This window comes from Rissa tridactyla, chromosome 1, assembly GCF_028500815.1.
Source record: "Rissa tridactyla isolate bRisTri1 chromosome 1, bRisTri1.patW.cur.20221130, whole genome shotgun sequence".
NCBI classification, from domain to species: Eukaryota; Metazoa; Chordata; class Aves; order Charadriiformes; family Laridae; genus Rissa; species Rissa tridactyla.
This window is the reverse complement of record NC_071466.1, coordinates 149,295,725-149,309,517: the sequence shown is the minus strand read 5'-3', so window position 1 is coordinate 149,309,517 and position 13,793 is coordinate 149,295,725. Positions and strand designations below refer to the sequence as shown.

General features: G+C 41.1%; 1 protein-coding gene across 2 annotated transcripts in view; it reads right to left on the bottom strand.

Moving 5' to 3' along the window:
- The window catches only part of LMO3 (LIM domain only 3), a 58,161-nt gene that overhangs the window by 9,344 nt on the left and 35,024 nt on the right, over positions 1–13,793 (bottom strand). For both annotated transcript variants that reach the window (XM_054188977.1, XM_054188976.1), the window contains one exon: positions 713–838. In XM_054188977.1, the coding sequence (XP_054044952.1) occupies positions 713–838 (126 nt within the window). The remainder of the gene's footprint in view (positions 1–712; positions 839–13,793) is intronic.

Here is a 13,793-nt window from a genome sequence, read left to right as displayed (position 1 = left end):
GTCAGAAATGGAGCTCTCAGTGAAATCTCTGTCAGGATTTGGCCACCACTCTGAATGTAGTTGCTGTAAGTTTGGCTGCGTTTGCCTCTGAAAAATTCAGTTGTTACACTTTTACCATCTTTGACATTCGTTCTGCAACTGTACCATATGGGTGATGGCTCAGAACAAAGTGTCAGGTTTGGATCCTCGGGATTTTTATAACCTACAGTTAGGATATGGAAATAAAAATACAGCATATGAAGTCCAATGCTGCTACAGAGAGAATGGTGGGAACAACATCTTTTAAATTTAAATGATTACAGTTCTGGCAACAGGAAGAAACAACATGTACTTTAAAAGAAATACATGTGATAAAAGTGAAGAATTAAAGTGAAATTAATGTAATAATGACAAATGGTACTGCTATGCTCTTCTGCAGAAAAGGATCTCAAAGTTCTTTATAAATATTAATTAATTAAACCTGACAGACAGCCTTTTGAAGGAGAGGAAGTAACATTATTCTTTTTTATTGATGCGGGACTTGAGGCACAAAAAGTTTTCTGGCCAAGGTCATGAAAGATGTTCTGTATCAGTCCCAGGAAAAGTATCCAGGTTTTACTCTCAATCTTGGGTTTCCACTACTGTTAGACGTTTCCTCTTCACTTGAATGTACGCCGGCACCAGTGCCGAATTAGCACTTAGCTTATGGAACAGATCCAAGAAATTCTCTTACCTCTGATTACAAAGTTGACATGCAAAACAGTCCAGGTGATAAACATTGTCCTTTGCTCTCATCACCATCTCAAAAGCGGGTATGAGCTTACTGCAGGCAGCACAGTTTCCTGTAACGCCAAATAACCTGGAGATGCAGAAAGAAATATATTCCTGAAGATGCTTAACTGAAAAGAAAACCACACTTTCTTTTTTTTAATCTTCTTTGTTTCCCCCCCCCCCCGCCGCTCCCTCCCCCACCCCCCCAACCCCAGCAGTTGCCTGGCCTTTGATTGACTTCCCAGCACACCTCCCATTGGAAAGGCTGGTCTTTGGTGGTACAAGTCTGCCCAATTTACAATACAAAGGCATAGTCCTTTTTGCCGGAGAGAGCTGTATGAAGCGCTGACAGACTAATATGGCACCTATTGTGATGTTATTTTTTTTCTGCAGGTTATACCGACCTTTCTTGATAAAAGAAACATCTTGTTAAACTAAACAAAGAAATAGTAAACACATTAGGGATGTTACATAACTGTGCAGACAGAGGTCAAGCTGTTTGCATACGCGGGGAGAGTCTTCTGCTTGGATCCCGCCGTACAGACGAACGCCACATAACCTTGGCTTTTTGGTGCTATTTATTATTAAAACACACTTTAGCTAGAAAAGAAATAACACTTGAAAAAGCCAATATTCTTCGCATTTTTGACATCTAGTGCTAAAAGCTCTACCACTATTATTAAAAGAACATTTTATGAACAAGTCATTTAAATCGTCAGAAAGCATTAGCGGTTCATGCACCTTACAACCCTATACCATAGTTATTGCTATGATTATGTTATTCAGGTAGCACATTAAAGTAAATGAGGCTGTAAACTATATATAGTCGCATCAGGAGTAGAAGTATAAAATACTGTAAGAACAATATGAAATGCTGTTTTTGCCAGACATCTATATAAATTTTTTTTTTAAATTCTCTTTGTTAAAGATTTTTCAAGACTTTTCAAGTGGGTGTATTACAAAAAAAAAGAAATAAATCACACATATGCATCCTTTTGTAACATAGACGGATTATAATGAACAAGAAAAAATACGTTAGCTCTACATGGCAGCAATCTTTGAAACTAAGTTTATTTAAACTACTTAATAGTTGTGATGGATTATTAAAACTAATGCTCTGCTTCTGCATAGCAGTTAATGCTGTTTTTAACTATGAAGCACACTAGATGAAAACGCCACATCTGCCAGTTTTCTTTTTTCCCTCAACATCAGGCTGACAGCAGAAAAATATAATGGCTCTCAAGGGAAACACCAAATTAAAAGCAGTTCTAAACTAATGAATTCAAAGGTGCTCTGTAGAAAATTCAGTTTGGTAACATAAAAATGAACGCAGTTTTTTAATCACATCCCTCCATTTTACTGAATTTCATGGGTTACCAACAAGCCTACTTAATTCCAAATCCTTTTAGCTTCTGTTTCTACTTAATGTGGGCTGCCTACATAATACGTGCCTGTTTTTTTTTTTTAAAGTTGTGACCCTTTTTCTCCCGTCTGAGACGCTGGTTACTGTGATCACTGGGAGAAGTGCTGGGACAAAGCCACCCTCATCAGCTCTTGTTAGACTGACTCAAGTCAACCTGCAGTTCTGTAAAATCTGATTACTAAAATTAGAGATTATTTAAACAAATTATAAATATTCCCTTTGTAAAACACTGTGTTCCAGTTCTATCTCCTTCATGCCTGGGTTTCACTGAGGTCATCTAAATCTCATTCAGACTTTCATTCCTCATCTCTAAGGGCACAAGACTTGGTTACCTTCCACGGCCATTGACTGGCTTTGCATTAGAGAAGACTAAACCCACCGACCACAGGCCCAGCTCTGTTTTCCTTCACATCTATGTAGAAGACGACGGTAATTGAGTTGTAGGAGGAAAGCAGATCAGGCTTCAAAAGGTACTGAGTAAGGACTGCAGGTACATGGTACTGTTGTTCTGTACGGTTACACTAAAAGGAAAGTCAGGCTTTAGGGCTCTACAACAACAACATTAAAACACAAACGTGAGAATGGTCCCACCGCCTCCAAGCTCAGCGTGGAGGGATCAGACAGCACCTCACTGCTTAGGTAGTTTAGGTCCAACAAGGGCATACATGAGAGGCCCCTTGCTGGAGAGGGTGCTAGGGGCAGGCTGTGTGACCTTCCTCAGCCACCTCCTCCTGGCAGGGATGTGTCTGTGTGGGGGAGAAACTGGAAATCCATTACAGCTAGAATCGCAGTTTGCGTGTTGCAGAGCAGTGAAACAATTCGGGACTGTCATTCAGCACTGCGAAGGATGGAGATTTACTGCGCCAGAGTCCACTATGTGCAGATTTCCACAGTCCTGAAATAAGAGACCCCCATAGAAGCTGCTTCAGCTAAGCACCAGATATATTAAAATTTTTCAATTACGTAAAGGGAAAGCGGCCTTCCTTGCTGTTAGTTCTTCCCCACCACATACAAAACAAACATGTGAGATTTATATTAGCTATTGTTAATTTTGGATAAAGCTGTTTATATGAAGAACATAGTTTTCTCCCATTAATAATAATAATAAAAACCCCACAATGCCATTTTGAAATTCTGGACATAGTTTCCCCCCAATTTCAATTGCTCTCGCTCCCTGAGCATTTATCAGCTACCTGATTAGAATTTGTTTCCACACAAACCATTGATCATCAGCCTATTACTAGGCAAATGACAGTTAATTACCCACTACATTAACCACTGGGACCTGAGACCTGCTTCTGCTGCCATCAGTCAACATGATAAATGTGGCAAGTTCAGTAATGCATGGCCAGCCCTGAGCTGCCTGCTATAGTGTGAACAACCCTCAATCTCACTTCCAGGCCCAGGAAAATCTATGGCAATCTGCATAATTACAAGCTCTGGGTTAATAACAGACAAATGATTTGTTGCATCTAAACAAAGTCCTTGGAATGGGCCTGGTCTCCTGTGGCTGCCCGGGCTGCTGTTGTGCCACCGGTGTGCTTCCTGCTACAACGTGCACAAAACAGATCTCCGAGGCTGTATCCTTCCAATTTGTTGCCCTCCAATTTATGGATTCTGCATATGTGATTTTTAATCATTAAAGAACTCTTGAAGCAATATTATCTTAATTATTCTCTGCTGTAACCAGGGAATTAGGCTTCAGATAAAATTTTCTTCTTCTGTGCACTTTCCCTGCCTCGCTGGAGGCTCCATCAGTTTTCATCTACACCTGGACTCTGAAATTCTAATGATGAATTATTGCCCCTTTTCCTAAGAGGGCGAACCTTACAAGGGAACATTTTACTGAACTGTCAGCTCACAGACTGAGTGCGGAGATGCGGAAATCTGATCTAATTTACCGCAAAACGATGCATTTGTTAGACTTTCTCCTCAGTTTTGTCCAAGGATCAAGAGATCAGTCAGGAGCCACCTTCATGTACTCCTTTGCACCAGAGTATGTGCATACTCTCTCAACTCTCCATACACCCTTCTGTTTTCCTCCCCTCTTCAAACCTGTTACACAAACAAGTTTCTAAAACGTATAAATTTTACTACAGGAGAAAAGAAATAGTTTCCTGGCAGGTTCTTCGCTGGAGCTGATGCACTGAACTACAGTCTCATGCTTTCTCTATTTTACCAAAAAAAGGGCGAGGATTTCATTTCTACGTAGTACTCCCAAGTCTCTGGTACCATTCTGTACTTTATTTACCATTTTCTCTGTGGTAAGAGAATGCTTAAACTCACTCCTTTCACATCTACTTACAGGTAGTTAGACTATGCCCCAGCTACCTCAGCAGACTAGAAAACTGCTCCTTACTGATTTCATGTAGGAAGAAAGGATGAGAAAATTTCAAAGTACCAGTGCTCTTCCCTTGGTATTCTGAACGAACATCTGAAATCTTATATTTGTACCATACATATAACAACCGAGATTAGAACAATCAGCCACAGCAAAAGCTTTCATTCTTAATGGATTTGACCGGTACAGAACATCCTGCAGAGAGCTAAAAAATGAAAGACATGCAGAAGCCCTTCTACAAACAAACCGAAACCTGACATTTTGAGCAGCAAAAAGTGTGATTAAGCACCAGGCTGTTGATTCTACTTTGGTACGTTTACTAAACAGAAACCTGAAGGTTAAGTACTGAGAGATGAGAAAAGGGAAAAAGTTGGGAGGGAAAAGACAAGAAAAAGAGAGGAAAGGAAAAGTGGACAGATATGCAAAAGTGCTAAGACATTGACTAAACGACATTAATACTTATGAGGCATGTACTTTCTAGAGGGACCCAATTTAACCACATTAACACCAATTTCCATCCACTCCTACAGATTTTGGGTGAGTCCCTGAGTAAGGAGGGGGCATCTGGTTCTCATCATTACCTTAGAAATGCCCCATCACACAACTGCACTGTTAGGCAGAACTGCATACGTGCTGAGATGGAGCTGATTTGGGCCACAATTCCCCGTCAAATTACGTGGGACTTTCACAAGCTTTAGGATCTAATATTGTTGGTTACAGCTGCTCCCACAAGCAGCTCCTTTTTTGCTATTCTTGTTTGACGACTGTCCTCTGTAAGATCCATTGATTTGCTACCAACAGCACTCTTTTGTCTACTTGAATTTTATATTAAAATGTTGCATGATTTGGATAAGACGTCTGGGTTTCCAGTAGGAGTACAAAATGTCTGTTTGCACATTGGAAAATGAAGGAGGAAAAAACATCTTGAGATTCAGGAATGACAAAGCAGACATTAAATGGAATTCCTCCTGTGGCGCAGTAATTATGGATAGTTTCACATGGTTTCAAATTATTTTTGCTCCTCATTCTCACTACTGGGTTAACTACGTTCATTAGGGAAAAAATATATATGGGAGCTGAGTTCTAAACCTGCCTTCACCACTAACGGAGTGGGTGACCCTGGCAACTCACTTAATTTTGGTCTCAATTTATTCGTTACAAGGAGGTGAGACCTAATCTTCACATTGTAATATCCCTGCTAGATACTGTTTCTATAAAAAATTGAAATGCTACTTTCAAACCTCTGTTCTTCACAGTGCATGAGGGATCAAAATAATACACACACGCTGTTTTAAATGTAATCAGACATTTACTGAAATAGACAGTCAGCTTTTTTTTCCTAGTAGGTTTGTGTATTATTCAGGATTTCAATTCAAGCTGTATGCACTGAAAGGCAGAATTTGGCCCTTAGCAAATATTTCAGACAGCATAAGATGCTATTTGGAGAAGCATAAAACCACATAAAAGAATCTAAAAGTTAATGAGAGAGAGAAAAAATTATCTAAGGATCTAGATTACAAAGCACATTGAAAAGTGTAGTTTTAGAGAACATGTAATCTTTACATGCTGAGTATTTAGATTGTCAGGTGGAGATTTCTTAGACGTTTCTAAGTGACTTAGGGACACAAGTACTACTGGCTTTAAATAGTCTATATTCTCTTACTTCCCACAAGATATTTTTGAAAATCGTCCCTGTCAAATTGTAGAGAAAAGGAAGCGGGTAAATTTGTCCCACATGCATTTTTATGAATGCCTGGAAAACTTATTTCACTCCCACCCATCCTCCATTCCCTGGAACAGCTTTCTAAACGCTCACTGAAAATGAAACATGCTTCCAGCCAAGAGGAGAGAAGAAGCTGCCCCACTTTGCCTACTGAAGTTAAACCACACAAGTGCAGGAGAAACGGGAGCAGAGAGTACCCATTTACCCTGCTCACCCACAGACCTCCTTACTGCACTCACTGGTATCCAGTAAAAGAATTCTGGTGACTCTGCTTGAATTAACTTTGGTCTAGTAATCAGCAGGGGCCAGTAAAACGGCAACTCCTTAGAAAGAAAGGAAAAAAGTAGGGAACAAACTAAACGCAGGAGAAAATGGACACTTTTGAAACAGTTCTGGATAAGCAGTTGCTGCGTATACGTCCCTCTCTAAGTCCCTCTCTTTTGAAGTCTTTTCTTGACAAAACTGGGGTGTCAAAAGAGGGGAATACAATGAAATTGCAAACGAGGATGCTCAACAGATCGAAGCACTGAGCCTTCAACACTCCCCAGCTGCAGGTGAGGCAGCCAGATTTCCATGAGAGCGCAGCTCTTTGGACACCGAATTATTTTAGAGAATGTAAAATCACAAGTGTCATTACATGCGAGGAGTTAGATAACATGGTTTAGATGCCTATCCAAATTAGCTTAAAACCTTGTGCCCAATTTTAGATACTGCAAAAAAGATGAAGAGAAAGAAAAGACAAACAAAACAGTCCAGTTAGTTTAAGCATGTTAAGGAAGGCATTCAAACACAATTGCTGAAGTGTGCTTAAACGTCTACTAAAATCAAAGTCTGATTCAGTGTTTGCCTTGTTTGGCAATGCTGTGAAAAGACGGTTAGTTTTGCCAAACTAGAGCAGAGAAACCTTTTCACCTCGGTACCCTTCGTTTTATTTTAAAAGCAAACTCAGACACTGAAGAATTAACTTGACATTGAAATATGCTGGTATTCACAACACCATTTGTAAGGATACCCAGCGCGTGCCACCTGGAAAAGCAGCTCCACTTTCCTGAGAGCAAGCTGGAGAACATCTCTGGGGCCTTTGGTGCTAAAAATTTAAGTTGGTAGCTGGATTGCGGGCAGATGCAAACGCGATGGTAAAGCATGGCTGTAGCCTCGCAGCGCAGCGACATGCTACTTGTCTGAGTGTGTTTTGCTTTCATGTTTGGCTAACCTGGGTATGTGAGTAATCCCATCTGGCTTCGGTTGGTCTGCGTGTGACATTTAGCACTTGTGTATCTGCAGTACGATCCGCACGCTGAAGACAGGAGGTAGAAACCTCTCTTAGGTGAAGCTGCTATTTCTCACACCATTCTACTGTATATGCTATCATAGAAGAAAATAATTGCATGCAATCTGAAGCCCAATAGGTAATGCGGGGGGGGGGTGTTTGTCTTTTTGCACCCAGATTTTATGTATTGCCCTCATCACTGTGAATCGTAATTTAATGTAGCTGAGCCATTCCCCTCAGCGCAGACTTCCAGTTCATTCCATCTGTGCAGAGCAAACTGTTTGCCAAACTCTGTCCTGCGCCTGCCGAAGTTCATGAAACCAAGCCTTTTTCTTCTCTGCAGACCGCATGAAAGAATTCTTTATGTAAAATTAACAGGGATAAATTCCATTTTCAAACACCTCAAAACCAGACATTCAAAACAAAATATAGATTTACTTCTATATTCTTTCCTAATTAGGTTATTTGTGTTCTGTGAAACAATCTAAGCTTTCATTTCAAGTAAGTATTACCAGCCTTAATTTTGACTCAAAAAATTTGAAGCGTGACCAGACATAATTGATGTAATATCACTTTTCTAAATCTATAGTTTGAAAAAGCTCTGGGAGGTGGGAATTCTGTTTTTTGGTCAATGGAGTGTTAACTCTGAAGCCTAAATCACACAACTTTAAAAAACCCTTGTTCATCTTAGGAGCAAATATAGCTACATCGTTTATGTCACAGTCTGCTACCTTGTCCCTTCAGTCATGCAGTCAGATCATCAAACTTTCAGTTTAAAGCTAAAATGCAATTTTAAGGAGTATTCTGGTCTAATTTACTATCTGCTTTTAATCAAGTTACAATTTTTTTTTCATTTTAAATTTTCTTTAACCACTCTCATTGACTCAGATGAAAAGCAAGGATGATTGTGCACAGTGCACAATGATCTATGCCTGATATTGTGGAAATAAATTCAAGTTAAAAATGACCTCCCAATGCACTCAAGGCTCTGCTTTGCACCACCACTCATGCATCGTGACATCCTTAAACTTCTACCAGTAAAGTCAACATCAATATTACACCCATTTCTACAAAGCAACCATATAAACTTCATCTTTCTACACATGCTTTACTTTAAATCATGCATATAAATCCATCTACATGCACAGGCTGAATCTAAAAATTTGCGGATACTCAGCTGACATATTTTCATTGTCAAACTCGAGCAACTTAAAAACAAATTTAATGCCCCAACTCAAATGAGAAGAAGAACGCAATATCCCAAGCTGGTTCCCAGGCTGGCGGTGGGTCTAACTGGCACAGCATAGTGGTACAGTTCAGGGTCAGCTAAGTGCTGTGACTGTATCTGTGCAGCACTCCACTGGGACTAATTAGGTTCATGTCCCAGCTAACTAACTGCTTGCATTGCCACTTAGGTGTGTCTACACTGTTTCCAGATCTGGAAGCTAGTTTGGGGTTCTGTGCCACATGCCACACAATATGGGTGTCACTCAAGGATGTGCCTGTACCTTTTGGCTGTGACAAAGCAGCATTGTTTGCCACCTGCTCTTCCTTCTTCTTATGTGAAGGAATGATCTCAAAGATGGTTCAGTGGTAACTTGACAAGATTGCTGGGAACGGGTTAGAGGTGAGGGACCCTTAGGGATGACCTTCACTATGGTGCCTACAGGAGAGTCATGCTCGCCTGCCACATGGATGCCGCTCCATGCAGCAGCCATCTGTCCTTGTGGTAATGCCATGAAACTGATGTCAGGTGGTGCAGATGACCTTCAGTCCCTCCTAGGAGGGAACCAGTGTCACCTGCAACACGGATGCGGGGAGTTTGTCACTTGCCCTACAACTCCATATAGTTCTGCATTGCTGCAGAAGAAGCAGAGATGCTTCTAATGTGCATTTCAGACTCATCCCACACACAAAGAGCTAAATGGGGAAGGAGGGCTCTAGGAAGAAAAGGACCTGAATGAACAGAAAGCCCCCTGATGAGCAGTGGTCAGGCTCCTACCATTTCCCAACAACTCTATTGTTTCTCCAATGACTAAGGAGAAAAGGTCTAAGTGGTGAATATGGAGTTTGCCCCTGGAGATGGGGGAAGGGAAGGAAATTAAGGTACAAATATATAATTAGCTGCCTAACGTGAGGGACATAAAACATAGACGTTTTTCATTTTGCCCCAGAGGTGACTGAGAATGCAGAACCTCTGGGTAAGAAATCAATGCACAGACTGTCAGGTAAATACATATTGAAATAGAAGTGGGGGGTAAGTTAATAGTTCTATGAGGTCATATAATAAAGTGTATAGTTCTTTCATCAGCGCTGCGAACAATGCAGTTACTGTGTTTCTCCCCTGGTGTAATAGCAAAGACGTTGCTAGACTCTGAAAATAAATTATGCCATGCTTTATTAAATGGTAAACAGCTGTTCCAGCCACAATACAGCACATGCTAATTGAAGAATGCCTTAAGCAGTCCTGTAATAAAAGGCTTTTAAGAGTTGGAGAGGAAAAAAAAAAAAGCCAGCATCATGACAGACTTACTATCATGGGTTCCCTTAGTTAAAATTCAACACATGGGTCATTCAAGGTGAGAAGTAAATTCTGGGAGAAGATCTACAGTAATGAACATTTAAGAATCATTAGCAGGCTCTTTCATGCCATGATGCTGTAGGCAAAGACATGCTTAGGTAGGAAGTACAGCCACAAGGTTCTCATCGTGTTTCCATGTCTTGTTTTGCTAGGAGATATGCACCCAGGAATACAACAAATGTGCGGGAAGAATTGCTTTTTCTGAGGTGGTGAACCCCAGCCCAGAAACCTCACCACTCGTGGGAATCACCCTGGAGATTTTGGCAGAGAATGAGCACTGTGGTGAGAACTGTAAAAGAGCATACATATAGCAGACAGAAGACTCTACGTGGCATCGTGAGGCCCAAGCTGGCAACATTCCCCGAGCAGGTGTATCGCCTACCTCCGCAGAGACCCGGCCCCTCGTGCCAGCCTGGTTCTGTCGAGCTGAGGAGGTGTGCTGTGCCCGGCGGTTATCAAAGGGGCTACGAGGCATGCCAAAGTACGGTCATTTTTTTCACATTAAGAGGTTCATGATGCAAGTTGGTAGGGAACATAAGTCAATGTTTAGAGCAGGGAAAAAAAGTCTTCATCCCTTGTCCCTGCACTACCTTGCTAAGCGGCCTTGTGCAAATATCCCCCTTTTGCACCTCAATTTTCCCATCTTTACTTTACATTAAAAGGACAACAGGAAGCTTGGTGTGCAAAAGTCCCTTAAGAGCCCTGAATGATAGCTACTATGAAAAATATAAATGTATTTAGAGCAGCTACTCACTGACATAAGCATTTGCCCAAGAATGACATTCAGATATATGGTACTCAGACTACCAGACACCTGCTTTCTGGAAAATTGCTCACAGAGCTAAACTAGATGTGTGTGTGTGTGCATGTGTGTAAGCGTGCGTGTAAAATAAAAATAGCAAAATAGTTCCACAGGAGAGAATAAAAAGGAAGAGAGTCATGTTTTCCATACTATACAACACAATAATTTCTTGTCCTGTATTTGGAATTTCTCCTTTTTAAAAACCACTGTAAGATAAGTGCTGCACGGTGAGGAAGAAGATTTTTTTAAAAATGTTTGCAATAAGCAAAATGCTTAGAAATTAGGAAAAAGGATGTGCGTCAATCCATTAGATATTATGCAAATATTTCTTTCTGCTCATACAAATCATATGATGCGCTTGCAAATTCATGCAACAAAGCGGTGGTTTAATAGAACCGCTCTTCCTATAGAAATGGAAACAGGTAAAGTTTTTCCTTCATTGGACCATGTGAGCATTTCCTTTATAAATAAAAGCTGCAGTATCTAAGGTATTTCCTTTGTTGTGTCACCTTTAGGACTTACTATTTGAAGTATTCCATTGAAATGGCTATGCTCTGCACAGTGTTCAGAATTTTAAGTAAAACCTTAAACAGTTACAAATCAAAGCATCAGGGTACTTTGAAGAAACACATACACTATATACATCGCATTTTGCATGCATATGCATTGCTGATATCTATATATCATCGACACATTCACAAAAACATTACAGCTTTGGAAAAAATATTTCAAGCAAAATATAAACATTTGAATGACGATTTAAAAATAATATAGTTTCCAAGACTCGGATTTCAGCATATTTAGGGCTGGTTCTAGAAGTAAGGTTTCAAAATATGTCAGATTCTGAGACAAATTGCCATGACATTTTTCTGGCATTAGCCCAGTTGTTTCAATAAATATTGCAATAAAATAAGAAGGTGCATTAATTAAATGATCACAAATAATCATTATTTTCTCTTACATATTTATTAAAGCGTTTAGGTTTTAAGATATTGCTATTTTTACACCTGCATCTGGTTTTATAGTTTCTTCCCCACTCCCTGTGATATTTGCTCCTCTTCTAAAAAGAATGGTTGAGGAAATTCTGTGCCAATGTCTCACTCAAATTTATAATTAATGTAGCAGAAAATCATATTTCTAATTAAATAAAACTGAGCATGAACTGAGGCAAATGCTAGAAGCATTATAAACAGTATAAAGTTAGCGGAGGAACAAAATCGCAAACAACGAGCAGGTAATGTAACTGCATATATTAGAAACATCTCAATTATTACATCCACAAAGGCAGAACCTAAAAAGCTGCATTTCATAAGAAGGTGTCATGTTGACATATATTGCTCATTAAAAAAGGTGCCGTTTGTATATGGGTTACTATTCTTCATATGCATGAATACTGGTAACACATTGTGGGAAAGGAAAGCCCTTGAGATTTTGTGTAGTTTGAATATTTAATGTAACAATAGTTTGCTCCCTAATAAAGAAAGGAAAGAAATTTGGGAGACGAGGACATAAATTTGCCTATTTATTGTTTTACGCTGACTGCAGCTGGGTATCGGCACCCCTTGTATCCCTCTCCAGATCTGCCGTTAACATTAGTGACTGCTCACAGTGACTGCTCTTTAACCCAAACCACAGAGACTACAAATGGAAAGCTCCCCCTGTCCCCTTTTTAAGCAGAAAATACCAAGCGGTGTATATAATATTCGTATATAATATATATATGTGTACCAACCTACTAGTTATCTCTGCTTACACGCCGGCTGTCAGGAAACTGTCAGCTGTGAAGGCGATAAGGTGGGCAGTTTAAAGAAGATATCGAAGCCTTAAGCTTCTTAATGTGCCACGAATCAATCCCATGAAAGCAAACAACTTGAAAAAGGGTTATATGTATTTAGGAAATCTCTCCGCTCCCCTCGCCTTCGCCGGAGCTCTCTCGCGCTAGAGTTTTCTCACCCTAATGACCCCTGAAGCGGCCCGGAGGGATTGTGAAACAAGGCCGTTACAGGAGGCAGCTTGCTAATTGAGAAGTTGATCGGGGGGAGAGGGATCCTGCTTTACCGCGTTAAGTGTCCAAATCAAGCATGACTAGATTGACGCCGCCAAATCGCTGTCTGGAGGCCACTCCAAGCCAGGAGCAGCAGGGCTTTTCACACCTGATAGGCCCCCGCTCTATCTACATCAAGTCGCATTAAGAAAGGGATGTATTACAGGAGTGGAGCCCCTTAAGAGCGCTGCCCGTGCCGGCTAATTGCCGCTCCCCAGCCTTCCTACAAGTAGCAAACATGGCCCGGCTGTTGGTGGCACGCCTTGCCGGTTCCCCCCGCCTTACACGGCCCACCTTCCTCTCCCCTCCGAAAAATCAGATGGGTGCGCTGTCAGATCCAAGGGAGCAATTAGAAGAATTAATTCTTTGTTCTGTGTGGAAAGATTACGCGGAAAACTGGGGCTACGGGGGAGCTTTAGTGGCGTGTGGGCCTCCAGCCGTTGCCTCCCGAGGCCTGCGGGACGGGGAGGGTGAGGGCCCGACACTGAGGCGGGAGGACTCAGCACACAAAGGCCCATAAAATGGTGAACTCCCCGGCGTTTCAATCACGAAGGGATGCCGAACTGTCTTTTACACCCCTGAAAATCCCCCTCATCAGCAGTTTGATCAAGGTGACGGAGAGAGTCCGGGATTTAATCCCGTCTAGGATTAAAACTCAACAGTTCCTGCCCCACGGCCCCGAGCCTGCAGCTACTTTGAAAGGGCATTTCTTATTTTCCTTTACCGTCAGGAGAGGCAGCCACAATGTGGTCAAGGTTGCCTTGTCAATTTAACTGTTATTTATGTAGAACAGGGGGCCTCCTAAACTGTACCGAGGTAAAATTTAAACTGAGGAGGAAATGTAGCAGTATGAGAGCAG